The sequence below is a fragment of the Dasypus novemcinctus genome, chromosome 3 (assembly GCF_030445035.2).
Source record: "Dasypus novemcinctus isolate mDasNov1 chromosome 3, mDasNov1.1.hap2, whole genome shotgun sequence".
Lineage (NCBI taxonomy): Eukaryota > Metazoa > Chordata > Mammalia > Cingulata > Dasypodidae > Dasypus > Dasypus novemcinctus.
In genome coordinates this window covers 31,785,090-31,806,085 of record NC_080675.1, presented here as the reverse complement: position 1 = coordinate 31,806,085, position 20,996 = coordinate 31,785,090, and the positions used below count along the sequence as shown (strand labels likewise).

Sequence of the window (20,996 nt, the reverse complement as noted above, 5' to 3'; positions counted from 1 at the left end):
TGAGGACGATTCGCGGTCATCGCAATCCAGGGGTCGCGCACTGGGTGAGCTGATTCCCACCCACAGCTCCTCCCAATCCCATGTCGCGCGATCCCACTACGCTGAGGCTCAGCCTCCCTCCGGCACGTCCTGGCTGGCGGAGTAGGGGCAAACCCAGGGGTCACCCCGCTCCCCGCTGCGCAGGCCTTTGGGGCGGACTAGGGTAACTTTTAACCCTTTCATTTCCAGAGGCAGTGACTCCAAGCCCCAGATTTTCCTCCCGTGAGGAACGCGCGCGTTTGGAGGGTTTTGTGGCTGACTCGGTTTGACCACCCCGGTTGATAGACGGGGAACAGACCCACAGCAAAGTTGGACCTGAATTCGGTGTAGAACTCCCTTCTCCCGGCCCCTGTCCGACACTGAGGGGCCCAGCGAGGCGCACAGACACACACACACACACCCCTTAGGAAATGCTCAACTATGGGCCTTATGCGCCCGCAGAATTTCCGTGGAAATTGTGCTCCGTTTGGCTCGTTGTAAACATCCTCTGCATCTCCTCATTTGTTTCGCGGCGCCCTGAGAGATGGGTGAGAAAGGCCCGAAGGCGCTCCCGCATCCTGGAGATAACGGCGCCGAGGGCTGGCAGCAGGCAGAGGACGCGGCGGGAGGGCGCGGGCCCTTTAAGGGGGGGACGGGGCGCATGCGCGGCGAAGGCCCAGCGGAGCCGGGTGGGCGGCGGGCGGCGGGCAGTGGGCTGGCTGGGGCCGCTGCGGCCGCACCTGGGCCGGGAGGCGGCGGGGGCAGAGGCCGGAGCTTCCCCGAGCCCCGCGGCCGCGACTTGCGCGTGGGTTCCGCGCTGCACCGGCTGCTCCCCAGGGAGCGGCGCGGCCGGCGCGCGCCCGGGCTTTGTCCCTCGCCTCCAGCTAGGTCCGCCGCGGTGGCTGCGCTCGGGGCTCCCCCGTCCCGCCGTCCTTCCCCGACCCCAACCTGGGGCCGGGGCTGCGGAGCCCGAGCGTCCAGCTGCCGAGCATCCTTCATCTCCCGCAGCCGTGCCGCCGCCCATGCTGCTGCCGGCCCGCGGCGGCGCTCCCACGGCCAGAGCCCGCCGCTCGGTGACCTCAGCCTGGCCCCCGCGCGCCGCCAGAGCCGGGCCCGCTGATCCCGGGGCCCCCGAGCGGGGCGCGCGCCCCGCCATGGCTCGGCTGGCGCAGCGCGGTGCCCGGTGCCGGCCGAACGCCCGCTGAGACGCGCCCGGCTGGGGACCCGCCGGGTCTTGGCGCTCCGGGCCTTCGCCTCCCGCTCTCCCCTCTTTGGGGTCCTCCGTCGCTGCTTCCCGGGGACCGAGGGGACAGGCGGCCGAGACAAAGCCCACTTTGTGCGGGGAGTCGGCCGCGGGCGTGGAATGTGCGCGTTGGCGCGCGCCCCCTCCCAGCGCCGCGCCAGCTGCGGGTCTTGGCTCCCGGACTCTTCGCGTCAGAGACATTGTCACCCCCGCAGCGTCGCCTTCCCGCCCAGGGGTCCTGGCTCGAAGGTGACAAGGCCCGGAGTGGCCTAGAGCCGCCCGGGGCGTGCCCGGGTCCGAGGGTGTGCGTGTTTTGTGGAAGACTCGGTTCTCTCCAAAACCGGGCCCCGAGGCGCCCAGGCGGCGTGGGCAGCCGTGCCTTGACCCTTCCTCTCTGCAGCAGCAGGTCTGAACTGTCCGGCCTCAGTTTCCCTCCGACTTTTTTCCTTCCAGCCAGCCCAGATTCCTGCCGGTCATTGTTCTCGCTGTCAAATGGGGGATGCCTTGTGAAGGATGCCAAATCGGGGTGTGTTCTCTCTATCCCGTTTTTCCAAGAGAACAAGGCCTCTAAGGCTGACCTCGGACAACCAGCCCCTTCAGCCCCCCACTCCACATGGTTGCACTGGTTTTTTTAAAAAAATTGAGTAGTATTTTATTGTACGTGAGCCACGCCCTGGTTTCTTAAAGGCGCCCTGCACTTTGTTGGCCATGTGTTATCTCTGCCGCTGGTTCGAGGGGAGCTGCCTGTGAGCCTCCTATTTTCCCCACCTCCTGATACATCCTCCCACCCCAGGCAAGGATTTGGGGATGCCAGGGGGAAAGAAGGTGGTCGGGGGTGGCAGCAGTGCTGCCCCCACTGCTGCTGCCGCTGCCGCCCCCTCAGGGGCCAGGCGCTTGGAGGCCAGCGAAGGGGCCTCAGCCCAGAGAGACGAGGAGCCAGAGGAGGAAGGAGAAGAAGACCTGCGAGATGGAGGCATCCCCTTCTTTGTCAACCGGGGTGGGCTGCCTGTGGACGAGGCCACCTGGGAGAGGATGTGGAAGCACGTGGCTAAGATCCACCCCGATGGAGAGAAGGTGGCGCAGCGGATCCGTGGGGCCACTGACCTGCCCAAGGTGAGGGGGTATGCGGGGAGGGGGAGAAAGATCAAGGGTTTTACTGATCCTGGGGGTTGGGAGGGCAAAGCCACACTTTGCTTAGGTATGCTAGGGGGCCGACCACTGGTATAGTAAGATTTTAAAAATACAGACCGGTCATACCGGTCCAGAAGAACTTTCTCCTGGCTGCCATTGGGGTCATTTACATGTACCGTCTCCAGGAAGCCTTCCCCTCTGACGACATGACAGCAGATTAGCCACAAGCACACTATTGTGGATTGCCAAGTGCCTGATGACACTTGCAAAACCAGAGAACTGTGAGCAGAGAGTTAGGGAATGACCACGGACGAGGCAGGACTTCGTATGTTGGGAAAATTTCTTCACACATGATCTCACTGAATTCTCCTAACAGCCTTGGGAAGTAAGTGTAGTTTTGGTCCCCATTTTGCAGATGAGAACGCTGAAAACCAAGTAGGAACTCCAAGTCCACAAGTAAGTGGCAGAACTGGCACTCAGCCCAGGTCTTTGGGCTCCAGACCCTCTGCTCTGCCAGACACTAGATTCAGGGCCATTAGAAGAGGTCCAGTGGGTGGGCTGAAGTTAAATAATTCTTCCCCAGATGCTGGAACTCCCCGCCATGTCCACCCATCAGTTGTATTCCCCCCTCCCTCTCAGGCAGAGGCTGTGTCTCATTCATCTTTGTCTTTCCAGGGCTTCCTGTGTGCCTGGTACACAACAGCCACTCGTGTGTTTGCTAAATGAACGAGTATTTGAAACTTTCTGTGCTGTACAGGGTTATATGGAAATACATGTCTAATAGGTTTTTTAAATGATGTGTTTAAGAAAAGGAAACACTTTCTCAAGTACAGAGAGGCCTGAAATCTCCCAAAATGAACAGAGGTCAAGATCCAATCAAATCCTGCTTGCTCAGATGGGAAGTAAGCAGGGAAGTGGCAGTTGATGTGGGTTAGACTTGGAGACAAGTGGCCTGACTTGTTCTGTGTTTACCAAGTTATTGGCGGAGTCACCAGAAGATGTCTTCTGGGAAAGGGAATTCAGAAATCAAAGGTCAAACAACTGCCTAATATTTCCAGGGGAAACAAAATGTGGGTTGATTTTAAATGGCTGCATAATCGTCCTCTGTGTTGATTTACAATTTATTTAGCTAATTCTCTGTGGTTGGACATTGTGTCCATTATTCAACTCTTAAAATGACCACTATGGTGAACCTTCTGAAACCTAAATCTGGGGGTCTGTCTCTGATTATTTCCTTGAGATAAATTCCTGGAAGAGTAAGTATTGCATCAAAGTATATGGCTGTTGGCACAACTTGCCTGCCTGTCCCTGGGACCTCAGGCAGGCTCCTTTGACCCATTGGAGCCACGGTTTTCTCATCTGTAAAATAGAGGCAATTGTGGTGAAGGTGAAACGAGATTGTACATTAAAGCATCTGACAAACTGTAAAGCCCCAAAGCCGTACTGGTTATTGGCTGTTTATTACCTTTTTTCACATTCGCCATTGGGTGGGGACGGCAAGGCAGATTTCACTCAGAATTTTTTCACACATGATCTCAGTGACTTCTCCTGACAGCCTTGTGAAGTGAGTGTGGTTTTGGTCCCCGTTTTACAGATGAGAAAGCTGAAAACACAAGTAGGAACTCCAAGTCCCACCACCAGTAAGCGGCAGCGTTGGGCCACTGAGGCACAGTTCTCACGCGGGAGCTAGTTGGCGTTGAGACACCGTCAGCCACTGGGGCGCGTGGCGGGGACATGCGCCCACCATCTTGCTTACGTCTACCTCAGCTGATGGCGCTCGTTAGCGACTAGTCTATCATGTATCTTCTCACCTTCAGTCTTCACGGAGAGGAGAGACTCTGATGAAGGAACGAAACTATTGTCCGTGGGGGAGGGGGGTGATGGAAAGGAGTCGGATAGGGCGAAAGAGTTTTGTGAGAAATTTGGGAAAACTGGAAACTTCCCCACATCAAACCAGCAAAAAAGTGTTGCAGGTAGAGAAACCCTGTGGCCTGTACGGGGCCCCTCCTCTGCCTTGCCCCAGAGAGGGAAGGGCCCTTGGAGTCTGGGAGGTGTGAGGAGTCTGGGTGAGGGGGTGGGAGGAAAGCAGCCCTGAGGTGGATGCCAGAAGGCCAGCAGCAGAGCTGACCGACCCTGGGCTCTGCCCCCTCCAGGTGGCTGTGTGGTTGCAGCGGCACAGAGGCTACACCATGGTGAACCAAAGATAAGCTTTGTTGGGACTGCCAGGTGTTGAAAAGAACACTTGGGCCAAAATTTAAAATGGGGAGTCTTCGCACAAAGAAGCAGGTATTTTGGCATCTTTTCGGAAAATGAGTATATCTGGGAACAGAGAATCTGCACCCCCCACGTGGCAGCTAGCGGCTGGGCCTGGGGAGTCCCTGCCTCCCCCCTTTGCCACAGCCCCCACCACTCACTCCCAGCCTGCCTTTCCCATTTATGTTACCCGTCTGGCCCCTGCAGGGGGTTGAGTCTGCCACCCCTGAAGTAGAGGGTGATGACAAGAGAGGGGGCGCTGGAGTCCATCCCCCCAGGCGCCAGTCCTGGCTCCCCATAACTCGCTGTGGGCGCTGGGCATACAAGCCTCCCTGTGCCTCAGCGGGCTCAGATGTATAGTGGTGATAACAGCGATGCCAACTTAAGAGGGGTGTTGGGAAGAATAAATGAGGTAAATCCTAGAAACAGGTGAGCATGTGGTAAGTACCCAAAGAGCATTCCGCATAGTTCCCTCCCCCCAGGCGCATGGGAGAAACCGCCTCTAACTGGGCATCCTTCAAAAGGGCAACAGTTCTTTTTTTTTTTTAAAGATTTATTTATTTATTTCTCTCCCCTCCCCCCCCACCCCGGTTGTCTGTTCTCTGTGTCTATTTGCTGCGTCATCTTTGTCCGCTTCTGTTGTCAGTGGCATGGGAATCTGTGTTTCTTTTTGTTGCCTCATCTTGTTGTGTCATCTCTCTGTGTGGGCGGCGCCGTTCCTTGGCAGGCTGCACTTTCTTTCGCGCTGGGCAGCTCTCCTTATGGGGCACACTCCTTGCATGTGGGGTTCCCCTACACGGGGGACACCCCTGTGTGGCAGGGCACTCCTTGCGCGCATCAGCACTGCACATGGGCCAGCTCCACAGGGGTCAAGGAGGCCCAGGGTTTGAACCAAGAACCTCCCATGTGGTAGACGGACGCCCTAACCACTGGGCCAAGTTCGCCGCCGACAACAGTTCTTAAAAGGGTCGTAAATTCAGGAACAGTTTATCTCCTAGGTAGGACTCTCCTCAGTGCCACCACCTTTAAAAACTTAGTTTAGTGGCATCTCATCCCAGACCCCTTCACTGAAGGCTTCTAACTGTGGCTCTGGCTGGGGAGTGCCTGCAAAATGCAAATTTGGAAGTGTCCACCCAAAAGGCAACATTGGCAGGGTCCGCATGTTTGGCACACACCATAATGACGACAGTGATCAGGACATGAGGCTTTGCTGCATGCCAGGCCCTTCATTTATGCTGTGAGATTGGAGCGGTCATCATGCCCATTTTACAGATGAGGCATCTGAGATGCAGGGAGGTGAAGGAGCTTGACTGAGGTCATTAGTTAATAAACTACAGAGCTGGCAGTGAGAAACCAGTGCTCTAGTTCTGTAGTCTGCTTTACTCACCTCTAGGCTATCCACTCCTTGCCCACACACTCAGCTACAGGCCTCCTTCCACCTTCCTTGAGCCTCTTTTTTAAGGTACATAGACTGGGGGTTGAACCTGGGACCCCTTATGTGGGAAGCCAGCACTCAACCATTGAGCCCCATGGGCTCCCCTGAGTTGGTTCCCTCGTCTGTTTGCTTTTGTCTGTTCTTGTTTCTAGGAGGCACCGGGGACCAAACCCCGTACCTCCCATGTGAGAAGCAGGTGCCCTCAAACTTCTTTATTATGCTGGACTAAACTGGGGTCCTCGGTGAAAATGCCTTAGCAGAACTCAAGACTTTTAAAGGGTTCCTAGCAGGAGCATAACTCTTGGTCTTTGGAAGCGGAGGTGTCGTCTCCGATGCGATCTGGGTAAAGATTCCCACCCACCCCCTCTGTGTCCCACTTCACCCCCCCAGCAGTGAGGAAAATATTTCCTGGTTCTCGGGTCAAGGTGGAGAGGACAAGCTTTCAAGCTGCCAGTTGCAGAGCAACCCAGGTCTTTTGACCTGATGCTTTGACTCTTTGTGATTGAGTGGATGAGTCTTCGCTGGTCATAGCACTTAGGAGGGAAGAGGTGTAGATGCAGTGGTTAGAACGCGCCCGAGCCAGCGGCGCTCTCCTACAGCGCAGTCTCGGCAGAGGCGCCCTTTAGGCCCTGCTGCTGAATCCAGGTCTTTCTTGACTCTTGTGGAGCCACTTCCTCCTCCCAGAGCAGTTGGTCCCTGGGTCTTTCGTCCAGGTGGCAGCCAGTACCCTCCTGGGTGCTGCCTGGGCAGGGCCCTGCCCACGGTGCGTGGCTGGCTCTGGGTGAGCTCTGAGATCCAGCTACCTCCTTGTCCGAAGTTTCTTGAGGGAGAGTGTCTTACAGCCTGTCTGGAGCTCGTGGGGGTCACTGGATCCCCTCACCTGGGAAGTGGGGGTGATTGGCCAGCTGCCTGCTCTGCCTGCCTTGCAGGGATTTCCAGCTCAGGAGAGCTTGTGACTGAATGGATATACGATGCCTTTGATAGGAAATTGCAAAGTAATTTCTGACTCCTCTCCCACGTCCCCCACCTCCACATCCTCAATCAGGAGACACAACCAGGCCCAGGGAATGTTCTGGAGCCCAGTGGGCACTGAGTGGTCAGGCAAGAAGAGGGGGCGAGCCTCCATCCCTGGGCTCTTACCCCACTGGTGACTGCAAGTGGTGGCACCGGTTTGGGGAGCGGAAGTGGTGTGCGAGGGGATGTAGCTTCTTCCGGAGATGTCAGCTGGGGGCCAGTGTGGGTGCTGGGGAATGTCCAGGCAGGAAAAAGGAAACCAGCCAGGCGGGGAGGGAGGATGAGGAAGTCCCTGCAGCTGTGCTCCTTGCAGGGAGTAGATCTCTGTTAGAGGTTGCCCTGCCCCCCCCACCCCCCTCCCGCCATCAGCAGCCACAAGCGTGCACTAACTGGCCGGTCACTTCCCTCCTTGCAGAGCCTTAGCCCCTGCAGCCACGTTATCTAAAAGGCATGCTCTGTGACTTGCCATCTCTACCCAGGGAAGGAGGAAAAGTGCTGGGACTTCCCTGACCCTCCCCCAAGTTTGCATGGGGCTCCTGCTTTACCCCTCCCTTCACATACACTCGCAGCAGCCCCAGCCAGGGGGGCTCTGTAAGGGGAGGGGGCAGGGCCCCTCGGAGTGAAGAGCCAGGAGGCCACCTCACAGCCAGCTATGCTGGTAGCCAAGGTGGAGCCTGGTAACGTAAAAGTCTTGTCCCAGGAAGAATGGTGCTTCTACCCACAGCAGCCTGTCCCCTAACCCCAGCGCCCCCAGGTGATGCCTCTCCTGCCTCCTGGGCCACTCTGACTTGTTGCAGCCAAAGTGCCAGGAATGGGGCTGCCTGGGCAGGAGGGGGCACCTGCCACCCAGGGCCTGCGCAGAGGGCGCGTTCCTGAAGACTGCCTGCTTGCCCGGGACAGCCCAGGCTCACCTGCCCTTCCCTGCCTCACTGCCAGCCCGCCCGGCAGCCCGCAGCTGCTGGCTCTCGGCGTCCCCTGCCTGCCTGACTCCTTGGTGAAGACAACTCCTTGAGTGTGGAGCTGGCAGGAAAGGGAGGTGTCGGAGAACCCAGGGCTGTTTCTTTGCAAAACTCCTCCGAAGGGATTGAGCAAGTAGGAGCCATAAGAAGACCTGTCCCAAAATATTTCGGTCCAGCGCCTGCTCTCACTTATTTACTGTGGCAGCTCAGGTTGGCACTCTGAAAGGGTGGGTTCAGTGTGCCCATGTCACTGGGGTGGGTGACACATCCTGCCAAGGGCACATGCATCCCTCTGAGCAGCCAGCCCCTGAGAGAACGGGCACCTGGTAAGCCAGCTTGGCGCCAGCACTTGAACGTGTGTGAACCGCAACCCCGAACGAGCTTAACCCCGTTGTTGAAGTTCTTGTTAACCCTTGAAGTTAATATTTAAAATTCAGAACAACTGGTGAGTCAGACTCTGTTTTTCTAAAATGTTTGAAGCAGCATAAAATTGGAGCATCAATACACATCCCAAATTAGGAACGCCGTCAAGTGCTGGGAGGGAGACGAATGGCGGTGGCGGGGCCTGGGAGGGGTCACAGGAAGGAGGGGTCGCCGAGGACGGAGGCTCGGGATTGGGGGGGAGAGCCCCTCCTGAGGACCAGGGGGGCTGCACGCCGCAGGGTGAGTCTGCCTGGTGACCAGCTCTCTCTCCACCCCCAGATCCCCATACCAAGTGTGCCTGCGTTCCAGCCATCTACGTCGGTCCCTGAGCGCCTGGAAGCCATACAGCGCTACATCAGGGAGCTGCAGTATCCTCCCTGCCAGGGTCCCCCGGCCACCTGGTGGTCCAAAGGCAGAGGCACGTGCTGGGGGGCTGCGAGTTCTAGGATCCGCCGGATCAGACCTCCTCCCCTCCCTGTCCAGCCCCAGCAGAGAGAGAGGAAGCTCCCTGGGGGGGGCGGGGGGGCGGGGGCGGCGTCTAAAAACGGGCATTAAAGGTGGGCATTTTATGCTCTAGAAGTAGCTAGCTTCCACATCTTGGAATTTTTTCTCCCAGTTCTTTGCCTTTTTTTCCCTGGCTGGAGGCTGACTGTCCTATACCCCAGATTCCCTGGTGTGTCTGCTCTGAGCCTCTCCCAACCCCTGAGCCCTGTTCAGAGCTGTGGGTCCTGGGTCCTCCCCGCAGCTCACCTGCTCTGATGGGGTCAGAGAGGGCAGGCCAGGCATATCAGTCTGGAGCAGAAGGCCGGGCTGTCATTGAAAACCTGACCCAGCCTCTTTGCAAGAGGGAAACTGTGGTCCAGAGAGGGGAGTAGCCCCCAGCAGTTGGAGGCCCAGACGCTCTCTCCACAGCTGCCTTCTCTCGGGCCGTGTGGCTCCTCAGCTGGTTAGAAGCTGAAGTGTACGGAGAGCCCGCCACAGCTTGAGCCTCCTCCCCAGCCTGGCCGGGCTGGCTGCCTGCTCCATGCCTCCGGCCCGGGAAAGGGGGCCCGGGGAGAATGGGGGTGCAAGCCAAAGAGGGCGAGAGAGACGAAAGAAAAAGAGGCATGTAAGGGGAAGGCGCTCCCGTGCCCTGCCCTACAGGAGAAGCATCTGAGCGTTCTCCAGGGTGCCCTGCGCCCCAGGAGGGTGGTGTCCCAGGGTTGGGGGAGGGCTGGAGAGGCCCTTCCAGACAAGCCAGGAGGCCTTAACCAGCACCCACAGGTACAATCACACAGGGACACAGTTCTTTGAAATTAAGAAGAGCAGACCTCTGACAGGGTAAGTTCGGGGTACACCCTGGCCCTCTGCACGGAGGCCAACAGTGCCCCCAGACTGGGTTGGAGCCCTTTGGGGGAGCCTCGGTGATGTGCCTTTGGATGGAAGTTTAGGAGGCAGGCAGGTGCTTTCCCAGGAAGTGCCAGCCAGTCGGGGCAGGGACCCCGTGGGGCCTGAAGGCTCCCCAATGAGCTGCCCAGCCAGGGAAACCTCGGTGAGAGGAAACCCAGCTGTCCATGCCAAGCTGCAGGGGGATAGGCAGCCCACCCCCCAGCGACCCTTGGTGCTGATAGTCCCAGCTAGGCTGGCTCTATGCGAGCCTCGGGTCGTCTTAGCGAGAGGCGGGCCTGACAGGAGGTCGCCTCTCCCCGTTCCCTGCAACTGCCTGTGACTCCCATTGCAGGGAGCCTGGAAAGTTACCCCATTTGCCTTCTCTGGTCTTTGAATACAAAATCCAGTGTCTAGGGAAGCAGGGGCCATTGGAGACCACATTGTATCTCACTTCTGGCCCCACCACCCCACGTGTAGACCTCTAGCTGGAGCCACTTGCTTCAAAGGAGCCCCAAGGTCAGAGAGGAGTGACTACTGAGTGTCATGGCAGAGTTTGTGGGTTCAGCCCAAAGCTGCAAGCCTCATGTTTTAAAAATCGGTGTGAATTTTACATCTTGCTTCACACATGATCTGTCCCTGTTTGTTAAGAAAAATGTTTTAAATGGTTCATTAGTTCAAATACTTAATGAGCTCCTCTCTAAGCCCCTGGGTAGATTCCACACCCTACCCCGAAAGCTTTGCATTGCTGCTGTCGTGCTGGGGCTGCTGTGTGCTGAGCAAGCCCCACTGTGAGAAGTTGGGGGAATGGGGTGGGGGGCAGCAGAGCCCTCATTCTGGGAGCCCAGCGTGAGCTGCAGTAGGATGGAAGGGTCCAGATGCCCTCCTGGGCAAAGTCAGGCTGAATTCCCAGGCTTAGGGGGCAGTGCTGGGTGAGGAGGGATGAGCTGTCCTAAAATGGTCTGAATTCCAAGTTCAGGAACAGGCCGGGGGTCGCTGGGCAGCTCTCTACCTGAGCTCCTGTGTCCAGGCCCAGGTGGCGGCCAGCTGCAGGGGGAGCAGTTGCAATCGATTACAAGCTTTTTGGAGAGGCCAAGGTTAGGTCAGGAGGGTCCACTGTGCTCCAGATTGGAAGAGGCCAAGGCATCCTCGGCATGCTTTCCCAAAGTCCACTACCTCACCTGCCACCACTGTGGGAGGCCCCAAGCCCAGCGCCTGTTCCAGCCCTGCTTTCGACCACACACCCCCATCTGTGCTCCCCTCCCCCGGAGGTCTTGGAGCAGGAGCCTGGGGTGGGAGGAAGGAGCACAGGAAGAACGGGCCTCCTGCCTCATCAGCAGTGGCTCTTCTGTGCCCACCCTCCACCCCGGGCTTCAGACGCAGCAGCAGGGAGGGAGGTGCAGGGCCCGCGGAGGCGTTTTAGAAGGGGGCATCTTCCCTGCATCTCTCGCCCACCTGTCCCCTCCTTCAGTCACCCCCCACTGGGAGGGGCTAGGGAAGTGCTGTCTCAGGGCTCTGCCCGCCTTTTCCCGTAGGCTGATGGACCTGGCCAAGGAAATGACCAAAGAGGCTCTGCCAATCAAATGCCTAGAAGCCGTGATCCTGGGAATGTATCCTTCCCCTGCTCGGCAGGGCTGGGTGGGGGGCCAGGTGTGCTGGCGCTGGGCCACATGGCCGGGCCTGAATGGGCCCCCACCTCCGGCTCGCCTCTTACTCGGCCATCCACTTGGCCCCACGGTGAGGGGACCTCTCCCAGGTCAAGGTGCTTCCTCAAAGGTAGGAGCCTCCAGCCCAGGAGCCCCAGCCCGAGAGGCCTCCGGGCCCACACCGCTGTTACCCCTCCCTGGGCTTGCTGAGCAGGCAGGCCCTTTCCAAGTCCCATGGACACGGCAGCCCTGTTCTCTGAACCCCAGGTCATGGCGCAGGTGCTCCCCCTGCCCAGCCACCACCCCAGAGCTCCGTGGTGGCAGCTGTCTGCCAATGGGACAGGTGGGCCCATGCCCAAAGGGCCGCCTTGTCTAAAGGGCTTCCTAGCGTGGACTCGGCGTTTCCTTCTTGAGCCCACCTTCTGTTCTCCACCAAGCAGGGCGGGTACCCCAGGGGAGGCTCCCGTCCACCCACGCAAGAGGGGAAACCGCCCGCCCCCTCAGAGCACAAGTCCGAGCTGGTCCAGGGAGGATCATGTGATCCCAGAGGCCTTTCGGGGACTGCCTTGTGGCTTGTGGGGCAAGAGGGAGGCAGGAGCACACCCCAGCTGGGTAAGGGGCCCCTCCCCTGAGTCCCCCCAGCACCGCCAAGCTCCCCTCGGTCCACGCATACCGTGGGCCTGGGGCTGGATCAGCTCCCGCGTTCACACTTGCACTCTGAGCCCCTGCAGGGCAGGTCTGTGCCCTCTGTATCCTTGTCACTGGGAAGGAGTTGGGTGCTTAGTAAGAACTGGCACTTAGCACTGGAGGGAGCACGATGTTGTAGGTGAGACTCCAGGGCCAGCCACGCCTGGACTTCAATCAGTTTCTTACTGTGTGACCTCAGGCAGGTTCCTTGATATCTCTGAGCCTCAGTTTTCTCCTCTGCAAATGGGGATGATGGTCACTGTCTCAAAGTGGTTAGTGAATGAGTCAGTGCCTGTAAAGCACTTAACAAAGTATGTGGGACCTTGTGTCTGCTCCGTGCTTTTATCTACTCATTTCCTTCCCCTTCCTTCAAGGAATTTTACTGAGTAAGTTATATGCCTGGCTCAGTGCTGAGCCCCAGAGATATATCAAAAAACATGACAGACAAGGTCCCTGCGCACAAGGAGCTGACACTCCAGTGGGAGAGACAGACAGTAAGAAACAAAGAAATAAAATAATTCCAGATGGTGGCAAGTGTGTGTCATGGAGAAATTGAACTGCAGAACAGACTTGCTTTAGGAGGGGTGATGGCAGGGACAGCTAAGTAAGACCCAGTCAGGGGGACAAAGTAAGGCCCAGTCGGGGACGAGCTAGTGCAGTGGTCCTTGGGTGGGAAATCCGGGGCAGCTGGAGAGAGCGAAAGGGTGGGGCAAGTGGTATAAGAGGCTTGAGTGGGCAGCTGGTCCAGGCTGTATGGGCCTCCTGGGCCGTGGGAACAATTATGGATTTCATCTGGAAAGCAATGGGCAGTGTGGGGTGCAGGGTTGGAGAGAGAATAGAATTGTTTGTGCATCCGGAAGGAAATGTGTATGTGAGAGAGATGGTAGGGGTGAGGGGAGACGGGGGCATGACTGGCAGGAGGAGAGGGAGAGCAAGGGAGAGGTTGTGGGCAGGTCTCACCCCTCCTTCAGCCACAGGGCTTCTGGAAAGCCCTACAGTTTGGAACATGGGATCGTAGCTATTATTATTTTGTGGGTCCTGCCTGACACGCTAGCAGCAGGCACCAGCCGGAGAGCCTTGCTCCCACAGATACTCATTGGGTTCCGTGACGTTTATTGAGCACCTTCTATGTACCAGGCTCTGTGCTAAGCCATGGAAATATGGAGATGAGCACGACGTGGCCCCGGCGCCCAGGATCTAGCCGCCCAGGGGCCACGTGCCCGCACTTCTCTCCCACAGGCCCTGGCCCTGTGTCAGTCCTGGCGTGGTAGTCTGTTTCCTTAGCTCGGGCCCCGGGGCCAGTTACCTCACCAACAGCATGCCCACCCTGGAACGCTTCCCCATCAGCTTCAAGACCTACTTCTCAGGGAACTACTTCCGCCACATTGTGCTGGGGGTGAACTTCGGGGGCCGCTACGGGGCCCTGGGCATGAGCCGGCGCGAGGACCTGATGTACAAGCCGCCCGCCTTCCGCACGCTCAGCGAGCTCGTGCTGGACTACGAGGCCGCCTACGGCCGCTGCTGGCACGTGCTCAAGAAGGTGAAGCTGGGCCAGTGCGTGTCCCATGACCCGCACAGCGTGGAGCAGATCGAGTGGAAGCACTCGGTCCTGGACGTGGAGAGGCTGGGCCGCGAGGACTTCCGCAAGGAGCTGGAGCGCCACGCCCGCGACATGCGGCTCAAGGTGAGCGGCGCCCCGCGCACGTGCGGGCCCGGGCCCCCAGCTCCAGGTTTGATACTCCTCCCTGGGGCTCCCTGAGTAAAGACTGTGGGTGGTAACCAGGGGCCTGCGGAGAGAATGGGGGCGCGAGGTGCTGGGTAGCCCGCGTCTCTACTCCCGTGTGTGCTGGCTCTTGCCCAGCCCCTCCTGCAGCCAGTGAAAAGGGGAAAGTTGGGCCATGGGGAAGATGAGGAGGGTCGCCATTTCCTCTCCCTTCTTTTTTTTTTTTTTAAAGATTTATTTATTTTATTTAATTTCCCCCCCTCCCCTGGTTGTCTGTTCTTGGTGTCTATTTGCTGCGTTTTGTTTCTTTGTCCGCTTCTGTTGGCGTCAGCGGCACGGGAAGTGTGGGCGGCGCCATTCCTGGGCAGGCTGCTCTTTCTTTTCACACTGGGCGGTTTTCCTCACGGGCGCGCTCCTTGCGCGTGGGGCTCCCCCACGCGGGGGACACCCTTGCATGGCACGGCACTCCTTGCGCACATCAGCACTGCGCATGGCCAGCTCCACATGGGTCAAGGAGGCCCGGGGTTTGAACCGCGGACCTCCCATATGGTAGACGGACGCCCTAACCACTGGGCCAAAGTCCGTTTCCCTCCTCTCCCTTCTGGTGCACCCCCAGATGAGCAGGAGTCTGGGGGTAGTGATGGTGGGAGGAGGCAGCATTTGTAACCACAGTGAGCTGTTGCTGAGTTTGCCCCAGAGCCTCCCAGGGGGCAGATCTTTGCCCTTTCCCTGTGACCTCCCGGACTGGGGTGCCTCCCCTCGGGCCTGCAGGGCCCCCTTCTGGGAGGTAAGCCCATTCCCATTGCTCAGTCACAGCTGCACTGTGACTGAGCCCCTGCCAGGCAGCCCAGGGCCGCCCGTAGCCACTGACCCTGGCACTCTGCTGGGCAGCCAGCTGGGCAGTAGTTTTCAGGGTGGGAAACTGAACCCAGAGACTTGCTCCCACGTGATGAGAGGCAGATCCGGCTGGAGCTCAGTCTCCTGATGGGGAGGCCAGGCATGTCACAGGGGCCTGCAGGTCGCCTGGGCTGGGTCTGGGGTCTGGGACTGTCCCTGCTCAGGGGGAAGCAGGAGGCATTCGACCCTGACGCTGTCCAGGGCTACTGTTTTCCGCTCGCAACCTGGCCATCCCCGCCTTGCCTCTGGGTCGTCCAGCATCCTGCCTCTTGCTGCTCTGGATATTATTGAGCCTTCAAGGGAGCAGGTTGGACCTAGAGTTGGAGCCGATGCGAACCTGGTCTTTAGTGCTGTTAGTGCTAAGGACTCCCATGTCGTCTGCCCCCCAAACCCCAGGGTGTACGCCATGTTTTGAAGACCCAGGTGAAGCTGACTGCACTGTATAAATGTGATGCATCTGTTTGTGTTTTTTCTTAATCAGAGACATACCTGCGAGTCTGAGCTTGCTTGGCTTGAGATAACCAGTGTCACCTGGCAGTTGGCAGGATTCCAGCCCAAAGCTTAGACGTGGGTCTCTCTCCCCAGCTGGCACATTTAGCCAGCATGGGCACACAGACCGTTTGTCAAGGCTTTTGTCATATTCCCTTCTTGCGCTGCTACCTTTGGACCCAGGAGGCTTGGGCACCCAAGCTGAGGAACCCCTGCCTCCTGGCAGCATTAGCTCCTGGGCAGTAGGTTTGGAAAGGCCTGGAGCCAGAGCAGAGCCCTGCATGAGGCTCCCCAGGCCCTGCCCAGGGCAGATCATTGCTCCTGGAGCGCAGGTTGGGCTCTGGGGCAACCCTTTAGTGAGTTTTTGTTTCTTCCTCCCACCAAGATCGGCAAAGGGACTGGCCCTCCCTCTCCCACCAAGGACCGGAAGAAGGATGTTTCCTCCCCGCAGCGGAGCCAGTCTAGTCCCCATCGCAGGAACAGTCGCGGGGAAAGGCGGTGAGGACCTGGGGTCTTACCTGAGGGACAGAGAAGGCATTTTATTTCCCACTCATCTTCAGGAGCCCTCTTTTTACACCTCTTCCTCGCCTCACTCCCACGCTTCTTTGTTTGCCCCTGCCTGAGGGAGGCGATTTGGAACGGAGGGGTCATGTGTAACGTGGTCCCATTTCCCCAGCTGGCCCTGCCGGCCCACCGGATGGAGCCTTGGGGCTGGCCAGCAGGGCCACGCAGAACGGAAGGCAGAAGGGACCGTGTGGGAGGGCTGTGGAGGGTGGGCCATGTCTGGAACGAGCCGCCCCTGTGAGGGAGTGGGCGCGCCCCATGAATGTCAGGGTAAGGGCTTGAACGTCAGATGGGCAGCTGGGTTGATGGCTTTGAACAGATTTTGCTTCCCAAGAGTCTGTGGGTCTTGCCTGAATCTAGTTGGCAAAAACATGCCATTAAAATGCCAGGCCTCTTCCTCTGATTTCATCTCCCCCATCTCAGTCTGGCTCTCTCTTGCTTTAAATATAATTGCCATTCATGGGAGCCACCTGCCTGGTATGAGTTACGGGTACCAAGCAGACCCCCAGCACCAGAATATCCTCGTGGTTTGTTTTGATCTAAGAACAGATCCCCCCTTGAAGATACTTACACTTTAAGCTGTTAGGAGCCAACCCTGGCCAGATTAGCTGACCTCTGGCCAAGAGAAGAACCACATCCAGGGACCACATTCAGGAGAGTGCAGGCAGGTCAGGGTTTCCAGAAGCACAGTCCACACTTACTCTACTGCTGGGCTGGAGGGCCCCTTGGAGAATGGAGGGAGCAGTCACCACTGTCCCCTCCTCCCATCTTCCTGGCCTGAAGCATCACTCACCCCCGTTCCCCTCTCTTTCTTCCTCCCTGCAGGCCATCGGGCGAGAAGAAGCCTTCTGAGCCCAAAGCCATGCCAGACCTCAACGGGTACCAGATCCGGGTGTGAGGCGGGTGGCAGCACCCCTGGCGTCGCCCTGCTCCCGGGGTCTGTGACCTCCTGCCAGCACCAGTCTCACCTGTGAGGAAGGGAGGAGCTAGTGATGGGGCAGGCTGAGGGGCAGCAGCAAGAGTGTCCAGCTCAGCCACTCACTGAGCCAAGCCCCCTAACTTCGGGCCGAAAGGCAGTTAGTATTTTATTTGGAGTTACTGTATTAACGCCACAACTGAAGTTTAAGGTATCTGGGGAAATTTTTAAATGAATGGATCTGCCAACTGCTGATGAGCCAGTGCTTAGGAGGTCTGAGGGCCCTGGGGTTGGGTGGGGAGGGCTGCTGGTTCTGCCGTACCCTTGCCCTGGCCTCTCTCTGGGATTTGGGCCCATCCTATCTATGGGAAACTTCCCAGCCCCATCAGACCTGAGGCAGAGTGGGGGTCAGGGGTTGGGATGGGGGTGTTTCTGCAGGGAAAGGGAAGCAGGGTAGGAATTATGCTGGGAAGGTCTGTGTAGCCCGTAAGAGGGCGGTGCTTTGTGGGCCGACAATGCCTCCTGGCACAGCTCCCGGCACAGCTGTAGATGGGCTTGATAGCCCAGGAAAGAACCCCTGGGCGAAGATCTTCCCAAGCCGACTGCCCTGTCCGGGTGCTAACTGGCTGTACTTGTCCACTGCTGTAGCCCAGGGGGCTTCTGCGGAGGGCCTGGGCCATGCAGGGGGCCAAGAGTTGCAGTGGGGTCAGCAGGTCTAAGGGATGTAGCAGGCCTGGGCATGGGTCCAGGAACTGTGGCTGGGGATGGGGCTGCTCTCGCCTTTCTACTAGCTCAGCCTGTGCTGGGGAAACCATGATTGGACTTCCTTCACTTAGCAGCCTGGCTTGGGGCCTCAACCACAGTCAGGCCTGTCACCTGGGGTACCTAGTCAGGCCGCTGCAGGGAAGAGCCTGAACAGCTGGAGTCATCCGCAGCCTATTTGTCAGGCATAAATCCCCGGCGGGGAAGCGAGAGAATGTCGAGAGAGGTTGGCAGGGCTGGGGGTAGGGGCTGGAGGCTTAACAACAAGAATGTTTAGCAACCAGCAAGGAGGGATGGAGCCCGAGAGCTGGGGGTGTAAGTGAGAAAGGGATGTGGGGGGAGTTGAGGATCAGGCTGCCTTGAGTAGTGAGTTCCCTGCCACTGGAGGCATTCAGGCAAAGACTAGAAGCTATCACTTGAAGCTGTCAGGAGGATCAGGTTATGGGAAAGTAGCTGGATGAGATGATCATTAAGGTTTCTTTTTACTGAGTGATTAAGCCAGGGGCAGCTCTCCGTAAGGCTACTGAGGGGCCAGGCAGGTTATAAAAAGGAGTGCTACAGGGCTGGGTGGAGACTGTGGCAAACTAAAGAGGGTATATACCCCCCATTAAAGGGGCTACTGCTATTCAGCTTTTCTCACAGAGCAGGCCCTGCATTGCCAGATCCTCTGATTTTTCAGAAGCCAGAACACTGAGTTTTTAATGTGAAAATCTAATTTTTAAATGTTGGCAATCAATTTAAAAAATTTTAAAACCCAGCACGTGCAAAAAGAGAATGCTAGTTTGCAATCTCTGAACTAGTGAAAGCTTGTGCTGGGGGAAAGTCCAATGAACTATTTCTAAGCAGACAGTGTGAAAGTTCTAAGCTTCCTCGAGCCGGGCTGGGTCAGGGAAGAGTCCTGGCAGTGAAAGGAGGCAGCTGAGAATTGCTGCTGAGACTCCTCCTGGTAGGGGCAACTGCCCTCTGTTCATCCTGCCAATCTCCCTAAAAACAGAGATCCTCTGTGGTCCCTGAGTCACCAAAAGGGCTGAAGTGGAATAGAGATAGTGCCACTTCCAGCCTGCTAGGGAGGCGGATGGTGCCTGGGAAGGAAAAAATGAGAAAAGCAGGGAGTACAGGGCTCTCCTGCTGATGCGAGCGCCCTGTCAGAGAAGGCACCAGAGACCAGCCGCTCTTCAAACCAGCAGCTCTTGGTCCAGAGCCAGGCCAGTCCCTTGCCTCACCAGGTTCCTTATGGGCTCCGTGGGTTCTCAGGAGACCCCTAGCCTCCCCCGGGCTTCCCCCTGGCTAGGCCAATCGTAGGGGCGGTGTGACCCGACTCACCATCCCATCCCAGCTTTCGGGGAGTGAGGACGGTGGACCCTACATGCCCATGTGTGCCTAAGGCAGAGATGGCTCACTTTGGGAGACAAGGTGGAAAACCAGGCTCTTTCTGGGTCTGGAGGTGGGTGCTCATGGACAGCTGATCAGAGGGGAGTGGCCCCTCAGGTGCCTGCAGGGCCTTCCCAGGAAGGTCAGGCCCACAGAGCTTGAAGGAAAGGGATGTGAGAGGGTGCCAGGGGCTCGGGTCAGGGAAACACTGAGGAAGCTGCTCCTGGTACCCGAGCCCTAGAAGGATGCTGGGACCCACTGCCTCCTTCCCTCGAGCACTTGGGGAGAAACAGAATGAAGCCCCAAGCCCTCTTGCTCTCTGTGAGGAAGGAAGCTGATCACCACAGGCTGATCATCACCTCACTCTCACCATCCCCGAGCTGGGACCTTGGGCCTGTCAAGACCACCACAGGATACAGCGGTGCTTTTTAATTTATTTTCAAATGTTTCTCATATGTAGCAACTCCTCCTCCCTTCCTGGGCGTGTTTACACAGGCTTGGCTCCCTGGGGCTGGCCGGCCTGGCTGCAAGGTTTCTGGGGAGTGAGAGAGGCAGGGATTCCGGGGCCTTAGTCACCATTCTTGGTATCACCTCATCTCACTTTCTTTGGAGGGACAGAGGCCTGTCTGATGTGGCCCCAGGTTCCTCTGACCGCCTTCCTGCATTCAGCGTGGGCTACTCTGCCCCCAGGGGTGGGCACTGCTGGGGGAGGAGGCATTATGTTGAGGTCAGAGAAAGCTGCTTCTTGACAGTAGGTCGGGATAAGGGGTGATTGCAGGGTCTCCCCAAAACCTGGCTCTTCGTGTTTGGCACAGGGAAGCCACATGCAGAGAGCATTCCTGTCCCACCAACTGTCAGTCCTCTCCCTCCCATGGCCTCACCACATCACTCCCTCATGATGCCAGGTTCCCCATCCTTACTAGGGAAGCGTGGGGCATGAAAAGATAAAGTATAGGGCCCAGGAGCTGGGGCTTTGAGGAGCAGCAAGAGCTAAGAGGTTGACCAGCTCTGGTCCTCACCCCTTCCAGCCCAGATTTGACTTCCTGTCTCTGGAATTCAGTCTAGTGGACTCATAGAAGGCCCAGAGGCCTGTATGCCTGGTTTTCCTGCCTAGACTGTTTTCTAGCTTAACTGCAGCAACATCCCAACCCACTGCTCAGTTTTGCTGGCCTGAGTGCAGGGATGTATGTACTGGGGCCCAACATATTGATGGCATATTTGACTAGAGTTCAAGTTTGTTGAAATTCCTACTTCTCTTTTTCCCACTGAAAAATCAGTGTGAGGAGTGGAAAACAGTCCTTTGAAAGATGTGGTATGGGAGGTGGCGAGTTGCCCTCACCAGGAACCGCTGCCTCCTTCCAGCTTTCCCAGGGCTGCCGTGGTGCTAGTTGCAAGGCTGTCAGTATTGACCCCTCTCGCCCCATCTTGGTGCTCTGGAGGCCCGAGTTTCCATTTCTTTTCAAGGTTTACAAGAGAGAAGAAACTTGGGCGTGTGTGGGCCGGGGCCTGGTGACGAAGGACCACCACCTCCCTTACGCTTTGTTTGGCTGCAGTGTTGTACTAGACTTTGTTCTTCCTGTTCTCATATCAGTATTGCCCATTCCTCCTCACTTTTAAACTTTGTCTCATTCCTGTCCTCACTTTTCTCCTGAAGTGAATAAAGTCTCCCCAGCTCATCGTGTGGGCTGGGCAGAAACCACAGTTAAGCCTTGTCTCCTTTTCTTTGGGAGCTGGGGTTTGAGCCCACCGCACCAGTACCAGCCTCATGGGCTCCAGGGGAGGAACCAGCCAGAAGGGGAGAAATATAAGCAGGGACCAGGGCCCCTTCCAGCCCTGCAGGCATGATGAAACTTCCTCTATCTCAGGCTCATTCTCCCAGCCTACTGAAGCCACTCAGCTCTCATTAACCTGAATCTGGGAGCAGAGGTTTCTTATCGGCCACAAATGGGCCCCCTTTTCTCCCTCACACAGCAGGCTTGGTCTCCTGGAGGCCCGAGTCTGCTTCCAGGGTGCATTCCAGAGCCCTGTCTCCTATCCTCACCCACAGCAGTCCATCAGAAACAAAGGAGAAAGTGTGTGTTCTCCTGGGAGATGAGCTTG

At 57.6% G+C, this 20,996-nt stretch overlaps 1 protein-coding gene across 1 annotated transcript; it reads left to right on the top strand.

The window, feature by feature from the left end:
• Positions 1–730: 730 nt before the first annotated feature.
• Positions 731–20,597, top strand: VASH1 (vasohibin 1). The gene is made up of 7 exons (XM_004453564.4): positions 731–2,374; positions 8,756–8,844; positions 9,740–9,796; positions 11,377–11,451; positions 13,477–13,858; positions 15,669–15,781; positions 16,673–20,597. The coding sequence occupies exons 1-7, from the start codon at positions 2,069–2,071 to the stop codon at positions 16,743–16,745; spliced, it is 1,095 nt and encodes a 364-aa protein (XP_004453621.1). The 5' UTR covers positions 731–2,068; the 3' UTR covers positions 16,746–20,597.
• The last annotated feature ends 399 nt before the right edge of the window (positions 20,598–20,996 follow it).